The sequence below is a fragment of the Oryctolagus cuniculus genome, chromosome 17, assembly GCF_051225735.1.
Source record: "Oryctolagus cuniculus isolate XC-2025 breed Fujian yellow rabbit chromosome 17, ASM5122573v1, whole genome shotgun sequence".
In the NCBI taxonomy this organism is placed as follows: Eukaryota; Metazoa; Chordata; class Mammalia; order Lagomorpha; family Leporidae; genus Oryctolagus; species Oryctolagus cuniculus.
The window spans coordinates 6,402,827-6,420,075 of NC_142883.1; the positions used below are offsets into that span (position 1 = coordinate 6,402,827).

At 62.5% G+C, this 17,249-nt stretch overlaps 1 protein-coding gene across 3 annotated transcripts in view; it reads left to right on the top strand.

The window, feature by feature from the left end:
- The first annotated feature begins 573 nt into the window (after positions 1-573).
- Positions 574-17,249, top strand: part of SDK2 (sidekick cell adhesion molecule 2) — a 236,085-nt gene continuing 219,409 nt past the window's right edge. For 2 of the 3 annotated variants that reach the window (XM_051825916.3, XM_070060373.2), the window contains exon 1: positions 588-1,025. In XM_051825916.3, the coding sequence (XP_051681876.3) occupies positions 962-1,025 (64 nt within the window). In that variant the 5' untranslated portion in view covers positions 588-961. Of the gene's footprint in view, positions 1,026-17,249 lie in introns of all 3 variants that reach the window. The other variant, XM_089317879.1, reaches the window with a different exon arrangement.

The following is a 17,249-nucleotide window of genomic DNA, read 5'->3' on the forward strand; positions in this document are numbered from 1 at the left end:
TCCGTGCGTCTCGCCGAGAGCACCGGTCCGGGTGCGGCGGAGGGCAGAGCGGCCGATCTTCATCCTTGGCCGGGCGGGAGGCTGCGCGCCCGGGCGCCGGCGACAGCCGGGGCTGCCCAGCCCAGCAGCCGCCCCCGCCGCCCAGCCGCCGGCGCGGACATGGGCGCGCGGAGCTGCGCGCCGAGCCGCGGGACCCGCAAAGTTTGCTAGGCGGCTGGGCGCGGAGCCGAGGGCGCGCCTGGCCCCGGCGTCCCCGGAGCGGACAGCGAGCGTCCGGATTCGGCGCGAGGACTGTGCAGCCGAGAGGAGGCGGCTTGGCCCCGCCAGATGTCGCCTGCAAAGTTCGAGAAGAAAACTTCAGCTCCAGGGAGACCCGGCCCGTTATGCTAACTGCGCCCCCCGCCACTGGCACCTCTGAAGGGACCCCCACATCCTCGTCTGCCGCCGCCGCGCGCGGCTCCGGCTGCGTCCCGGGGCCCCCGCGCCTGGAACGGCGGTGACCGCGTCTGCCCGGAGAACCCAGCCGGGGGGCGGGGAGGGGGGCGGAGGGCGGGCAACGTGGCCGCGGGAGGAAGTTTCCCGAAGTTGTCCGTTTATTCCGGAGCGTGGCCAGCGACCCGGCCGGACCGCGGAGGCCGCCCTGCCTGAGAGAAGAAGTGGGAGTTGGGGCGCGGAGGGAGGGAGGCGCCCCGAGTCCGCGAGGGCGGCTGTGCCTTTCTCTTTTGCGCGCCCGTCGCCTTCCGGGCGCGCCGCCGGGACCGGACTTGGACAGAAGGGAGGAAGGGACTGGGGTCGCCAGAGCTGTCCCCCCAACCCCCCCACCCCATCCCCCGCGCAGCGCACGAGCCCGGAGCTGCGTGGACTCCTGGGACCAAGCCACGGGGTGCAGGACCCCAGCTGGATTATAAAGCAGGGCGGAGGGGACTGGGACCCCGGAGGCCCCCTCTCCAGACTGGTCACCATGTGGCGGCTGCTGATCTGGACGCTGCTGGCTCTGCATCGGATCCGCGTGGCCGGAGCCCAAGGTATGGGGCCGAGCCCCTGTCGGTTGGGGAAGGGGCTGGAGGGGGGCGGCGGTCTCTTGGACCTCGGGCTTGGCCTCGGTGGAGCCCCCTCCGGGGAGTTTCAAGTCGACCCCACCCTGAGTTTGGGGTCGTTCGGGGTGGGGCAGGCTTTCTGAGACCTGTGGCTTCTGAATGAGCGGGAGACGGGGGTCGTCCTGGTGGGGAGGGGGCGCTCGCTCTCTGCCGCCCGCCGCGGGTGCCCTCCGGCCGGTGTGGGAGGGGCGCTCCGATCCGTGCCTGGCTCCACGGAGCTCCGCAGGCCGGGCTCCCGGCTCCCGGGTCAGTGTCCGCGGGGAAGGGCAAGGCCCCGCCGGGCAGGCGCTGACCGCCCCGGGACTCGGGAGCGGGGCCAGAGGAGTCGTGAGCTGGGTGCCGGGTGGGTCGCGCCGGGAGGGCAGCGCCCGGCTTGGCCACGTACCGGGGTCTGCGCCCGGCCTCCGGGGCTGGGGGTGCTTGGAGGCGCGGGCCTGGAGCCGGGGTCGCGAGCGCAGTCGTGCGACCCCCCGAGGGGTGGTGCCGGGGGAGGGTCTGCGGCCTCCTCTCCCGCCCCCGGACGCACCCAGCGCCCCGCCCCTGCCGGCCGCCTCCACAGGTCGCTCGATTGTCTGGGCTGCGGCGGCGTTAGCCGGCGCCGGCCCGGAGCCGCCTTGCGGGCGGGAGGCGGGTGGTCTGCGGCCCGGGGGTGTGATGCGCGCGGCCCCCTCCCGGGGCAGATCCCGGGACGTGGCCCCAGTCCCCGGGCGCTGGGCGGCGGCTCCGGCTCTTCCTCGCCTTTGGGGTCCGCTGATCGCGACTGCGGAGCCAGCAGAGTCCGAGCGGCGCCTGCTGGAGGAGGAGGGAGGCGAGGCCGGCCCTGGAGCTCCGGCGCTCGCCGGCTGGGCTTTCCCTCTTCCCGGCTGGAGAGCGGCCCCCGACCCGCCTCGGGGCGCCGGGTGGGGGCGGTGGTCTGCAGCCTGTGGGGCCGTGGCGCCTGCGGGGTAAAAGGGACCCCCGTGCGCTCCGCGCGGGGCAGTTCCCAAATCAGAGAAATGAAAATGATCAGTTCTCCTCAGCAGGGTGGCGGGGAGGGTTTTACGAGGTAATTTACGGAAAAGCACTTAGAAATTCTGTAACGAGCTCCATAAATGTAAGGTAATAAAAGTTATTATTTTTATGGTCATCATAAAATATTCCAGTAGGCGGGGACCTCGGAGGTCGCCTGATTCTAGTAACCATTTGTCAGGTGGGGAAACTGAGGCTCTGAGGCATTCAGTGGCTTGCCCAGGGACGTTCTGTGGTTCCCACCCCCTCCCCACCCAGGCAGGATCAGGCCTGGGACCTCGCAGCTCCTCTCGCTGGCACCAGGACCCACCGGACACCCCGTGGGTGGGACCCAGCTTGGCAAGGTCCCCAGAGGACAGTGACCTGGCGAACACGAGTGGGCTACAGTCTGCCCTGGGCCACCTGCCAGGCAGATTTCTCTAGAGATGCCCACGGCCAGGAGATGAGGGGGCTGGGGGAGCACCCCTGCCTGGACCCTTTCGACTTTGTCACTCCCTGACTCCCACAGGGACAGGTGGCTCCCCTCAGTTCTCTTCAGTCCCATCAGTCCCTGGGACACCTGCCTGCCTTTCCTTCCAGGTCATGGTGCCCCTTTCTGCCCCCTCCTCCACCTGCCCCAGCTCCACACCTGCCCCCATCCACCTGGGGCCAGGACCCCAGGCCGCCTCCTGTCCGCAGCTGCCCAAGGGAGGGCCCGGCCCGTCAGAAGCAGTGATGGTCTCTGTGATGGGTGCACCCCCTGTTGGCGTCTGGCCGCTGCCTTTTTGAGCACTGGGCCGCCCAGGTCTGGGCCGCGCCGTTTGTGTTCCCCACCTCTGAGCGCCCTTCCCGGCATCAGGGCCTGCCCTCGGCATTTCTCTCCAGGGGTGAGCCTTGCGGAGGAGTGCGGGTACACAGCCTCTGGGCTTGGGGCTGTGCTGGGTTGGAGTGTTGGAAGGGATGGGGTTAGGATGGGGTCCCTTCTCTTTGGGATTAGAGTGCGTCTCCTCAGGTCAGTGGCCTTGGGGGGCAGCCCTGTCCCCTCCTAGCTGGTGAGCCCCATTCCCCAGGTGTGACGGACCGAGCAGGTGCACCTCCTCAATAAGACCTCACATTGTTTCAGCTGGACTGAGCCGCCTTCTCCCTCCAGGTGCTGGACTTGAGCACCCTCACCTGGTTACACCGAGGGCTGCCCCTGGCCATCTCCGCCCCCCCCCCCCCGGTAGTCTCCCGAGCCGGGTGGGCCGATGTTGCACAAAGAGCATTGGTCCTGGCAGCAGGAGGAAGCAGGGGCTCGTGGCCTGGCTTTGCTGCTCAGCTGGAGAGCCTCAGTTTCCTCCCTGTACATTGGGTATATGAGCTCCCATGTGACACAGCTGATAGGGAGATTGGGGATGTGCCGAGGGCGTGGGAGGCCCCAGCGAGTGCCAGGTACATGGACCAAGGCAGGTGTCGCAATGGTTGTTTCAACACCATAAGCCAGGGCACCAGGCAGCGTGGTCCCTGCCACCTACCCGCAGACCTTGGGTGCCTTTTCCTCACTCAGGCGCTGCCCCCAGCTTCCTTCCACGGCTGCAGGACTGTGTCTCAAAGACCGGCCCTGAGCTCTTGGCTCCCAGGCCCCTAGTGCAATGCAGACTCCTGGGCCCCATCCCCGGGTGCTGATTGCAAAGGTCTGGAAGTCAGTATTTTAGCAAGCACCTCGCGAGGCTGGCCTCCAGGGCCCTGCAGGCTGGGGGGGGGGGGGCAGCAGCAGCCTAGCAGCCATCTAGAAGGTTCTTTCCAAGGAACCATGCCTGGGTTTGTGAGAACAACAGGGAGGCTGAGCTGGGTGAAGCCGGCGGAGGAAAGACCCTGAAGGAGAACCGGAGACCTCGGCTCCCGCGGCTCACGGAGGGCTCCGAGGGGAGAAAGTTTAGTGCTGGGAGCTAATCACAATAAAAGCCGAACAGCACACGCGGGAGCGGGATGAAAGTTTAATTACATGGTGTGGCTAAGCTGTAATTATTAATTACTGACAGCAAAAAATAACTTATCGATCAGGGCCTCTTGCTAATTACCAGGAGGGCGAGTGTCGTGTTTGCCTCGGGCTCCGCCGTCATGAGCCCTGCACGGGAGCCGGCTGGGAGGCGTCCTGCTCTCTCTGCCTTCTCCCATGCCTCCTGGTTTCAGTCGGGGGAGTCTGGAACGTTCTAGCAATGGTTTGATGAGTGATAGGGTCAGGCACGACCACTGGCGGCGGGAAGTCCCCCTGCCTGGGAGGGAGAGTCAGGACCCCCACCCAAGAGCCCACATCACAGGGCAGCCTGACACCTGCCTGGAAACCCTTCCTGGCGAGTATTTGCTCTGCAAATACTTATCGACTGCCTCTCCCTTATGTCCTCCGCTGGAAGGCTGGGAAGGGGCCGAGAACCTCGTCTGATCAGAGGAGGGAGGCTGGGCAGGAGGCCAGATTCCTTACAGCAGCTCTCTGTTTAAGCAGTGCCTGGTGTGTTAAAGTGCACACTGGAATGCGTTTGACTTTGTGCCACAGGAGGGAGCAGGGCCAGGGGAACGGGCCCGTCCTCCGGGCTGAGGACTAGCGGGAGCCTTGCGCTGCACTTGGAGGACACACGGAACATCACCCAGCGCCCTCCCGGCTCCACAAACCGCACAAGTCCCGCCTGGTCTCTGCGCGCCGGCCCTTTGTGAAGGCAGACTCCTGCTCTCGCAAGGCCAGCTGGCCGTGGGTTTCGCTCTGTGCCGGTGAAGAGAGGGGTCGTGGTGTGGCTGTGATGGAGGGAGCCCTCTGGTTGGCCTGGACCCTGCCCCCACACACCCCTGCTGACTGGCCGCTGAGGAGTCAGGACCCTGGGTGGGAACTGACAGTGGGTGTCAGTGTGCTGCCTGTAGGATTTCCACCCCGCCCCTCCCCCCTGAGCACGTGGCTGCCGCCGGCCCTGGATTTGCCTACGGCGGTGGGAATTAGTCATCGTAATGCGGGGCCTTGGGATGCCAATAGCAACAAATGGGCCAGCAGTGGTTGCCGGCAGCGGCTGCCGCCTGTGATGGAAAGGAAACAAGCCCGTTGCTGAGACATCCCGTCCTCCCACCCCTGCCGTCCACGTGCCGGGCACAGGCAGGGCCCGTGAGCAGTGCGGAGCCAGGGACTGTCTGGAGCTGCCCAGGGTCCTGGGGTGCCAGGCAGGCAGGCAGGGGAGCTGCGGAGCCCGCATCATCAGGCTCCCAGGGCTGGGTGTCTAGAGCGGCCGGGTGATGTCCCCCCGCCTGGCTTCCATCCTCCCCTGGGCAATGCTGCTCTGAGCCTCTGTTTTCTCATCTGTAGAATGGGGAAATCGAGTTTGGGATGAGTGTTAGCCGTCATGTGGGGTTGTTGTGGATGATGAAGTGGGAAGAGCCAGATCCCCATGTTCTTAATGTTAAGTGCGCCCGTGTCCTAACCACTGCTCTCCCCTCCCCTCACACAAGCCACCACCTCCACGGCCTCCTGGTCGTGTCATCCTTGTAGACAGCACCTCTGCGTTCCTGGAGCCCGCCACGTACACTCTGGGGCGGGACCATCTGCCGCCCCTGCGGCTGTGTCCGCCCACTCTGTGTGCCCACGGCTGCTGCTCTCTGCCTCTCATCACTGTGGTCTCCCCAACCGCACGTGGATTTCAGATTTTCCACCCTGGGATCTTCTCTGTCATCCACCTGCATCTTCTCCCTGCCCACCCTAGAACTCCTGTCGGCAGGAGGTGGGGGGGGGCGGTTCCGCTTCTGGGTGAGTTCACGGCTGGGTGCGTCACAGCCATTATCTGCGTCCAGTGCCTCGTGACTCCAGCACGTGGGCAGACTGGCGCTCAACAAGGATAAAGGCCCCCAGGTTCTGCAGCCGGGCGGTCAGGGAGTCGGGATTCGGACCCTGCTTCGTGATCTGCCCTCTTCCTGTTGTCCCAAGCCACCCTGCCTTCCACAGCCTCCGTCACCATCTTCCCAGCGACCAGAGATGTCCCGCAGTGGTACTGCACTGAGACCTGGGGAGACCAGAGAAGGCTGCAGAGTTTGGAATCTCCCCATCTCCCCCCACCCCCGCCAGCTCTCTCCTCCTGTGCTTTGTCCCCTCCCTGGGGTAGGGGTGTCCCCAGGCTCTTTGAGGGACCTCCTTCAGGTCACTCGGGCATTCTTGGCTGGTTTGCGGCTGACCAAGCTGCACAGGAGACTTCTAAGTGGAATGCAATGTGGGCTGGGGGAGGGAGGAGGGGGAGAGGCACCGTGCGACGCCACGTGGGAAGCTGGTAGCAATGCAGACCGACAGGACATTTTGGTGAAGTCATAATCCCAAGGGCAGAAAGTGCAGTTTGTCGTCACTTGGGGCGATGTTATAGTGTTATTTGCCATAGCTTCCTGGGCAGACTGGTGACCGTCCAGGGCCTTCCAGAGCCAGGACCCTAGGAACTTCTGCCTGGGCCCCTCTGTCCAGATACCAACCAGGGAGGCGGTTGTTGGGGTACCCAGATCTGGGCAGTGGGCACCCGTACTCCTGGGTCGTCACCATGTATGGCAGTGCCTGCCCGTGAACTGTCAGCACCAGTCGGTGACAGTGGAGGGCACAGGGAGACAGCACAGCATCCAGGGACTCTGAAGCACAGATGACTCCCCGGGTTCCCGCCCTACCTGCCGTTCGCTGCTTGGATGAGTTCCACAGCCTCTGTGTGCCTTGGTCTGAGTATCTGCAAAGTGGGGGTAACAGTGGGACTTCATGGGGTCCCATGAGATGGGCTTAGGACAGTGCTTAGTGTGTAGTAAACTCTGCGTGGGTGCTTGTCACGTCACTGTTCCGTCTTGGAGTCAGTGAAGCAAGGTCAGCTGTGGGTGACAGGCGCTCTGGGCTCAGAGGTCTTTGCAGCCTTTGTCTTTCCCAGATCTGCCAGTGGCTCCTTGGCTTCCTCCGTTAGGGATCGAATTGTTTGGTGGAGATGGTTGGTCTCCATCTCCAGCTTCGCGTGCGTGTCTGCCACAGAGAGCCCGAGTGGTAAGCCATTACCGGCTGGGTGGACCCGAAGCTGAGCGTTTTCACTGCAGCCTTTTGTAAAACCTCAAATTGCTGTGGGGTGGCTTCCACGGACGTCCCATCTGCGCTCCGGCCCGTGTAGGAGGTTGGCCAGGAAGCATTAGCTTTGTGGATAAGGTTGTTATTGTTGGAGTCGGAGCTGTTAAGTAACGTGCCAAGGTCGTTTGACTCGCAAGAGCCGATGGACGCGGGCCAGCCGTGTCCCACACCAGGGCTCTCGATTTGGCCGATGTCCACCCTCAGGAGCCCCCCGGCCACACGGCCCCAGGGGATCAGGAGTCGTGTCGTCTGGTGTGACCACAGGTGTCTGGTCCTGCTTGGGTGGGCACAGGACAGGGGCTGGTGAGGGCTTCTCCTCTCTCCAAGGGGACTCGGAGCCCTCTCCTGATGTCACCCATCTGCTTGCCCACGGATCTGGATGGTGGGACCTGCCCTGTGACTCCCCGGCTCACAGGCCCTCTGTGGCCTCCACAGAGCTGTGGTGTCCATGGCGTGGCCCCACGTGCTGTTGCGGTGTCACCTCCTCCTGCCCCCTCCACTGGGCTCCCCCCAGAAGCCCATTGGCACCCTTCCCTCCCTTTCTCCCCTCCATGGACCCACATGCCTCTTGTCTTCCCAAAGCCCAGCGTGAAGCCATCCTGGCCACCTGAGATATGGCCTCCGAATGCTCCACACTCAGACTGCTGCAGGTGCACACGTTCCACTGGCACCGTGACCTTGTGGATTGTGAATGACCTTTTAATGTGCATGTGTGACTGATTGCTTTAATTATAAACCCCTCGAGGTCAGGCAGTAACCCTCCATCAACAAGGGTGGAGGTATTAGGTATCAATGATTTTTCCCAGTTAATTAGTGAACTCTTTAAAGGGGCGGTGGTAAAATTGGAGCAAAGGGAACCCGTGCAGGCCTCAGGGCCACCACTGCGAGTCTCCCAGGGTCCCCCTGGGCCAGGCTTTTAGCCCATGTGGCTGAAAGTTCACTGAAAAGCTGGGGGCATAAATACTGCTTTTTCGGACTCCTCCACGCCGGCGCTAATGGTGGAGCGGAGCAGACACGTGCCCTGGGGGATCTGGCCGTGCCGCGTGAAGCTGCCTGCTCTCTGTGTGACCTTTTCCTTTTTAAGATTTTATTTTTTAAATACGTGGACATTTACATGCTGTTCCATAGTCTGTGTGAATTCGATTTTAACACACAGAGTGAAGTTTGAAAGCAGATGGATCCGACAAGAAGGTGTGGCGTGTCTGCCCCAAGGCTTCTTAGACCCCCTGAGAGGATGCGTGAAAACCTGGGGTCACATGATCTGTGGGAGTCTCAGACAGATGTTTCACGCGCACACACATGTGCACAACACATGTGCATACACGTGCACACATGTGCACACACGCGCGCACACACATGTGCACACACACATTCCAGTCATCTGTGGTTGAACGTTTTCTATAATGTTTCATTCGTATGCCTGTCTTTAAAGCAGTTGTACTCCAGCTGTATCCCCACCACCACAGCTGTCAGCCGTGACTGGTCTGTACAGCAATGCCTCCCGGGGTAGAGAGGTGAGACTCCCGTCCCCAGGCGACCCTGCAGCCTGCAGGGCTGTGTTCTCCGCCAGCCTGCTCCACCCCGTTAGAGGAGGGCCTGTCTCCTGGCCCCTCCCGGGAACCTGCTCCCTCCTAACTTGTAGGCAACCCCATCACTACCACCACCGATGGAGACATGTCTCTCGAAGACTCCAAGCAGACACTGCTGAAGGTGCAGACTCCTTGATCCTTAATCAAGGGTGTTGGGTCCCAGGTGACCACGTCCACGGCACAGGGCCTTTCTCCGGGGTCCAAGGTGACCACGTCCACGGCACAGGGCCTTTCTCCAGGGTCCAAGGTGACCACGTCCACGGCACAGGGCCTTTCTCCAGTTAGGAGCCCCTCCGGAAGAGCTGAGGGTGTTCATCAGCCACTTTGCCATTTTGGTCACGAAATATGAGTGGCAGCTAACTTTTGGAGAAAGGGCTCCAGTTTTAGAGGTTCAAGTCCAGGATCGGGCAGCCCCATTGCCTTGGCCTCTGTGAGGGTTGAGTGCGTGGTGAGCCGGGGGCGGGGGGGAGAGGGAGAAGAAGAGGTGGGGGGAGAGAGAGAGAGAGTGAGAGAGAGAGAGAGAGAAAGTGGGTTCAACTCGGGCTTCAGTAACTCTGGCAAGCACCGCCTTCCAAGGGCACGCCCCCAGTGGCCTGTCCGCCCACCCCACCTCCTGAACACTGTGACTGGGTTACGGGCCACTGACTTAAGATGCCCTACAGGAATTTGGGAGCCAGATCCTATTGAAACGCTGGTCCCGCCGGCGCCGTGGCTCAATAGGCTAATCCTCCACCTTGCGGCGCCGGCACACCGGGTTCTAGTCCCGGTCGGGGTGCCGGATTCTATCCCGGTTGCCCCTCTTCCAGTCCAGCTCTCTGCTATGGCCCGGGAGTGCAGTGGAGGATGGCCCAGGTCCTTGGGCCCTGCACCCCATGGGAGACCAGGAGAAGCACCTGGCTCCTGGCTTCGGATCGGTGCGGCACAGGCCGCGGCAGCAATTGGAGGGTGAACCAACGGCAAAAGGAAGACCTTTCTCTCTATCTCTCTCTCTCACTGTCCACTCTGCCTGTCCAAAAAAAAAGAAAAGAAACGCTGGTCCCGAGGGTGTTAGCCAAGGACCCTTCTGCAGTATAGTGGCAGGTGTCCCTGTAGCAGCCCCAGGTACCTGCGCTGCCCGGGCTCCGCCTGCGTTCCTGGGTGGGGTCAGTCTCCTCCTCCCAGAGGCTCTTGTTCTGTAGGACCCGGACCCCAGGGCCTCCATCGGCCCCAGGCTCCCGCTGGGCAGCCGGCCTTCCCCTGTGGTTTCTCTCCCACGGGCCAGACTCAAGGATTCGAAACCCAGAACAGAGGAGAGGCTTCTGCCCTGGGACGGGGCCTGCAGATTGCGTCTTGTCTCTCAGCCAACCCGGGAGTCCCCTCCCCAGGGTGGGGGTGGGGGGTTTAGCACATGTGATGGCTTTGGACAGTTCTGGCCTGTGCAGCCTGGTGACCTTTGACCTCCCCGTTTGGCGCCCCTTCTCCCCGCCCCGGTGCAGCGTCCTCAGGCAGGCAGTGGGTTGGCAAGCAGGCGTCTCGGGGCCCAGAGCTGCCGAGCAGGGCCGAGGGGAGCTCCTCATTAGCTCCGCTCCAAGCTCATTATCAGTGTGCGCATCACTGGGTGAAAAATGGTTGTCGTCAGGACAGTAATAAATACGCGGCTGTCAGTGTTGATGTGATTGCACTAATGAAGAGAGATCAGCCACGGGAGGCAAGCTGCTCCTGGACGTGGCTTCGGGTGGCTGGAGAGCTCTGTCCACTGCCCCAGGGCCCCCGGGGGAAGGGGAAGGCGGGTGCTGGCATTGAACCCCTTCCCCCAAGGCCACGGTGGACGAGGAACCTACCAGGTGCTGGAGACCCTCAGGAGAAGGGAGCGTAGTTCAGCCCGGGCCCTGGGCAGAGCCAGACGGGACCAGCCTGGTGGACAGTGCGGCTTTTGATGGCCCAGCATCCCTTGTGAGCCCTGGTTCCAGAGCAGGAAGGCGTGGGGACGAACACAAGGCCCATTGTCTGCACCCCCGGCCTGCACCCCGCCCGCTGTGTTAGAACTTATTGTGTCTCCAGGAACTTGGAATGCCCGGCCTCAGGGGTGGGGAGGAGGCCTTGGCCTCCACCTTCTGCCTCTGCTGGGGAGAGCTCCAGGGGCCCTGGGGCCTTGGCCGCTGGCCTGAGTGAAGCGGAGCCAAGACACATGTCCTGGGGCTGACGGGTGGGCAGAGCGGAGAAGACTCAGGTTCATTGTAGTGCCTTGGGGTTCCTGGGGGCTGGAGGATGGGAGGGATGGAAGGGGTGAGGGGTCTCAGGAACTGCATTCTTGGAGCCCAGGCATAGCCCACCAGCTCTGGAGGTGAGAGGGTGGCTGGGAGCAGTGGGTCTCACACTTGAGCTGACATTGGCGTCTCCTGGTCGGCTTGTTAGAATGCACCTGCCTGGAAACCTCTCATACACAGGCACATGCGCACACACACACACACACAGAGACCCCCCCACACACACGCAAACATGGAGACCATCTCTCTACCTCTCGCTCACACACGCACACACACGCAAACATGGAGACCATCTCTCTACCTCTCGCTCACACACACACACACACGCAAACATGGAGACCATCTCTCTACCTCTCGCTCACACACGCACACACACACACACACGCAAACATGGAGACCATCTCTCTACCTCTCGCTCACACGCACACACACACATGCAAACATGGAGACCATCTCTCTACCTCTCGCTCACACGCACACACACACAATGCTTTGAAGCTGCAGGTCTCGGATGGGGCCTGGGAATGTGCATTTCTGACAGGTTCCCAGGTTTTGCTGCTGCTGTCTTGGGGACCCCACTTTGAGGCCTGGCATACCGGTTTGAAGGAAGGGGCTTCCCCTGGCCCGAGTAGGGTGTCACGGTGGTAGCCAAGCTGAAGGCTTCTGTGCTGGTGGGCCCTGTGTCTGTCTGTCCTGCAGAGACTGGCAGGCTGGAGGGAGGTGGGCCCTGTGTCTGTCTGTCCTGCAGAGACTGGCAGGCTGGAGGGTGGTCAGGTAGGACGGTATGCATGTTACCAAGTGCAGGTGGGGACCCAGTGCACCAGAGGGTGGCCCGAGAACGCTGGCCTATAGAGGGCTTCACAGTGAAGTTGAGGCTTCCCCAGGGGGCACTGGGGCTCAGTGCTCATCCTCGCAGTCACCAAGGGGCAGGTGTGGACAGCAGGTGCACACCTAGCAGCATTCAGTGTCTAATTGTGCTTGGCCCCAGGGACCTTGCACCGTCTCACAGAGGCCTGGCACCGGGAGAGAAGCGCGGCCAATTTGTCCAGCTACACCCCCGTGTGATGAGCAGGTGCACCTGGGCTTTGCTCACTTCCCTGACCCCTCCTCTGCCCCCAGCAGCAGTAGGTGTGCTGGAACTCCGTCTCCGAGGCCAGATTGCACAGGGCCCCCTCATTCCCAGAGGCGGGCATGGGACTGAGGGAAAGAGGGAAGTGTCCCAAGGCACAGAGCTCGGGAGCCTGGGTTGCAGGCCCCGCCCCTACCGGTGCTGGCCAAGGTGTTCTCATTGGCTAGAAAGCAGCCTGTGGTGGCCTGAGGTTGCTATGCCTCCCTCTTCCAGGCTGCACACTCCATGTGGGCATCGGAGCTGTGAGGATGGTCAGATCAGCAGGATGGGGAGTGGCAGGGCTGTAAGGCACGGGGAGCCTCAAAAGCCAGCAGGAGGCCAGAGCACCCAGGCACGGGCAGTCCAGCCCTCGGGCACAGCTGCCAGCCTTTGGCTGGGGGAGGAGGCGGGCCGGGGAGCAGCTGCTGGGGTGTGGAGGAGCCGACTCGCAGCATGTGGAGGGATGTCATCCTGCGGTTGTCAGTGCACTGCCCTGAGTTCCAAGTGACTCCCAGAGCTCGGGGACGGGCTAGAAGCTCCAAGCCCTGCCCACGGTCTCGTGTGCCCAGGGCCAAGAGCCAGGAGGCACAGGGGAGTTCATGTTGAGTGGGAGGCTGCCAGGGAACTTCCTCCCACCCCGGCAGTTGGCACTGGAGTCAGAGAAGGGGGACGGGATGTGAGGGAGTAGCCATCGGCGCAGCGTCAGGGGCCGGCCCCGGGCGCCTCCCTCCTGCCTCCGTGTTCACCGGATGTTAACACTCACCCCTCTCCGGGGAGACCCTGGGCGCACAGGAGGGGGCATCTGAGTGGATGAAATGCGGCGACGGTCGCTGCTCCCCGCTGGCCGGGCTCTGTCCATGTGCCTCCCCCAACCCCGCCCCCCTAACCTGTGTTTAAATCTGCTACCGCCCTGGGCGTCTGGATGAGACCGCCCCGGGCGTCTGGATGAGACCGCCCCAGGCACCAAGGCAATGGGGCAGCAGAGCGAGTTTATCTGGGCTGATTTTGTGACGATGTCCTGAGGTCTCGTGTCCCCTGCCAGCCCTGACCTCTGCTAGCGGGGCCGTGCCCAGTACCGTGGTTTTCAACTCCTAGGTAAATCCAAAGCCCTTGAGTGTGCACACCATGGACCAGGCCCCTGGGGCCGAGACTTGCCCCCCCCACAAGCTCCCCCTTCCTGACCTCCGAGAGCATGCTGGGCCCGAGGAAGCCCAGCTGCCGGTCCTGCCCCAGGCTTCACATTCCTCCCCCAGCCTTGCCTGGTGCTGGCACCTGTCTCCAGGGGGACGGCGGTCCCAGAGGCATGAATGCCGGCTCTGAGCCCGGCACCAGGCTTGAGTAATGAGGGGCTGTGGCGGGATAGGGGGAAGGGGCCGCCCCTCCGAGCTGGGGCTTCCGGACCAGGCCCGAGCTCCTCAATTAAGTCGTCCTGGCTTTTCCCTTGTCCTTCGACCAATCCCAGAAGCAAAGGGAGGGCTTGGCTCAGGTCGCAGGGCACCCTGGGGACAGGCTGGCATAGCTGAGCACCATGCATCCGCCCAGCCCTCGGGGCTTGGGTGGTGTTGGGGTAGAGGTTTCCCTGGAGAGGTCGGGCCCTGGGGACAGCTGGCCCTGTCCTCCCCTGCCAGCCTCCCCACCTGTGCCCACACACCGGGAGGCCATGCCCGTCCGCTGTCCAGGTGTCACTTTCCCAGCCCGCTCAGGTCCTCTTTCCTCGCTCCTGTCTCTCCTAGAGTTTTCCAGTGCTCCGGGCAGCGGCCGCCCTGGAGGTGTGGGCCTGCACCAGCCTGCCCCACAAACCCAGCTCTGGCTTAGCCCTGCTGCTCAGTCCCATGCCACGGGAGCTGCTCTGAAACGGGCCAGCCCTGGCACGTTCCCCAACCCCTGGCAGCACCAGGATGTAATTTGTAGGGTCCAGTGCAAGACGAGACGTGGGTCTCTCATTAGAAAAATTGTTACGTCTCTCAAGCCAGTGTCTGGGAAGCATTACCCTGAGGGGAGGCCCTTGTGAGTGTTGAGCAGGTGTGGTTGCACAGGTTGCAGGCCCAGGACGGCTGCCCTGCCGGCTCTCCGCAGGCCTGTTTCCTGCTTTGTCAAGTGGAGCTTCCAGCCCTCTGAGAGCCCTGGGCTCTGCCCCCTCCCCTGGTGCTGGACTCCAAGGCAGCGGCCCAGGGGTAAGACAAGAATGAGGGAGAAGATGGCTAACAAAACCTAGAGACGTCTCCAGGCCGGTCCAGGAGTACATCTTGACCTTGACCATGGCAGGCTGGGGAGCGGAGGGGCAGAGCTGGGATTCAGCATCTCGGGTGCCTGCCCGGTCCTGCCTGGTATGTGCTGCTGTCTTTGCCTCTGGCTCCTTATCTCATGGAAACCCGTGTACAGCATGCCACGGGCTTTGAGGCCAGAACACAGCCTGCCTGGAGGGCTGGCCCCGCTGCTCACAAGCAGTGAGACCTCAGCAAGCTAGGGAACCTCTCCCAGCCTCCATTGCCTCATCTGCAAAATGGGCTAACAACATACACTGCCCAGAAAGGGTGGATCCACTGTGCCTGCTTCCCTCCTGGCCTTGGCTGGCTCTCTGAGGAAGACCCTGCGGGGCTGGGTGCAGCTGCCTGCGGTGGCACTGCCTGGGGCTCCGGGCACACAGCAGGGGCTTAGTGAAGACCCCTGCTTAATTCAGGGCCTGGGGAGGCGACCAGGTCCTTGAGGGACTGAGGGCACCTCGTGCTGGCAGCATCAGCACCACTCAGCGTTGGCTGGGAGTGCAGAACCCCAGGCCCCAGCCTGGCCCTGGTGAGTCGGCGCGTGCAGGTTAAGCTCCCCAGGTGACGGGTGCTCAGCGGTATTGGGGGTGCGGGGGAGCACTGGGTCTCCTGCTGCTGCCGGAGCTGTCTTTAGATTCGAGAGGAGAGACCCTTCTTACCCAGGAGCCTCCGGTTCCATCTGCGTTCCTGGGGGGTGCGGGGGGCCGGCTTCACACTGCTTTTTGAGCCCCAGTTCTCCGCGCTCCCCTGCCCCTGCCCCAGCAGTGAAGGCCCTCGGGAGGGAACCCAGAGCCTGAGCCCACCCACCCAGTCCTCCTCCTGGCCAGGCAACCTAGTGGCCGGCTGCCCATCTGCGGTGCTGTCTGCGAGACAGGAACACATGGAAAGGAATTGCCCCCACCGATAAACTCAGCAGTGCCTTCTCCGGGGGATAGCGCGGGGGAGCTCTCGTGGGAGCTTGTCACTTATTTAAGGGGGTCCTGTACACAGTGTGGCTCTATAACTCCCAGGAAAGCACAGGGTGGCCCAGGCTGGACTCACAGGCAGGAGGGAGCTGGGAGTCGGTGGTCCCCGGCCAGTGCTGTGGAGCTGACCCTTTGGGAGTCAGGGGCCCGGCATCAGATAAGATCAGGCACCAGCATTGTCCCTCCTTGTCCCCTTACTGCATTGACAGAGCAGAGGGAACTGAATTGGGTTAGGGTACAGCCTCCCCCCTCACCCCAGGGCCCTAGGGGAGAGTTAGGAGTCCCTGTTCCTCTACTCAGCCAATTGATGGGGCCTCAGGCAGTAATAGGCAGAACTGTGGGGGTGGAGGGAGCTAGGACCCAGGAGCCAGACTGCCTCTGTGGCCCTGGGCGAGTGGCTTACCCTCTCTGAGCCTCAGTTTCCCTGCCTGTAAATTGGGCGTGACAGCACTCACGCCGTGACGATTAGCCAAGTTATTTGGACGAGCTCTTTGAAGAGCTTCTGGCAAGTAGTGAGCATTACAGAAATAGACGTTAATAAGTGAGAATAAAATAAGAAGCTGTGTTCAGACGGGGAAGAGATGGCTCCCGGCTGGGGAAGCAGGAAGGACTTAGAGGAAGATGGGACTTGGAGGAACAGGGCCCGTGGAGCTCCATGGGGCTTGAAGGTGGAGATGCGGGCATGGGAAGAGGGTTTGGGCAGAGCTGCGGGGCAGCCAAGGCCTGCAGATGGACTGTCAATCAAGTGCAGGACAGGTGAGGTGAGAGGTCAGGAGGGGCAGGTGGTGGAGGCCCTTGGATTCCAAGCTGGGGGCTTTGGTGTCTAGGGCCCCGCCCCGGCTGTTTTCACGTGCATGCCCGCTCGCGTGCAGCCGCTGGGGGTCATCTCCCCGACTGCCTCTTGTCTTGAGAACGGGTCGCATTTCCTGCTTCCTTGTGTGCGGCGTAGTTTTGCATGTGTTCTGGACATTGTGATGTAGTCTGTAGCACTCGCCACAGCCCTGCCCGTGCAGGCTCCGGGCCATCCTAGGTCTGGGAGACGCCTTAAGTGGCTGCTTCCCCGGGGGTCCTTGTCTCTTGGGAGGACCTTGCGAGGCGGGGGGAGAGCTGGTCACCTCCCCTTTGCAAGTCACTGCCACCCTCCCCAGGGTGGGGGTGAGGGGAGGCAATGAGTGGCTTTGGGTCTCAGCAGCAGTGCCTCTCTCCCTACCCAGAACTGTGGGCAGGAAGAGAGAAAAGACTCAGAACTGTCACTTCCTTCCCTGATCCCAGCCCTGAAAACAACCCCACTTTCTGGAACGCAGAAAGGTCAAGCTGTGGGTGAAGAGGGCTGTGCAGAGGAGGGAGCAGAGACCCCTGCATGGGCTTGGGGGGTCAGCCTGAAAATGCACAGGGAGACCGTGGGGCGGGGTGGTTCCTGACGTGTCGCTGCCTTCCCCGCCCCTCTTGGGCTGACCGCTTGGTTCAGCAGAGAGTGGGCATCAGCTCATAGCTAAGCCGGAGTGAGGCCAGGGAGCACCTTTTGAAGTTTGGAACCTGGACATGGGGTGGTGGGAGGCCGACACCAGCAGGCAGGTGGATTGCTGTGTGGGTCTGTGCCACGGGTGGATTGTTGTGCGGGTTCTGTGGCTGAGACGCTTGCTGTGTGGGTCTGTGCCACACCCCTCCTCGTAGTCCTGTGGCTGAGACACACCGACCTGGTTCTGGAGAGGAGACCCAACAGCCTTTGTCCCTTGGTCGCTGGGTTCTGTGTGTCCAGACCCAAGCGTCTTCGTGTTGGTTTTCCCTGGGGTTGGCCAGCCACCTTGGATCTGTGCATTCATGCCCTTCATCCCGTTTGGGGAAATATCTATTATTTCTGCAGTTTGTCTCAGCTCCCTCTGTTCTCCTCCTCAGGTCTC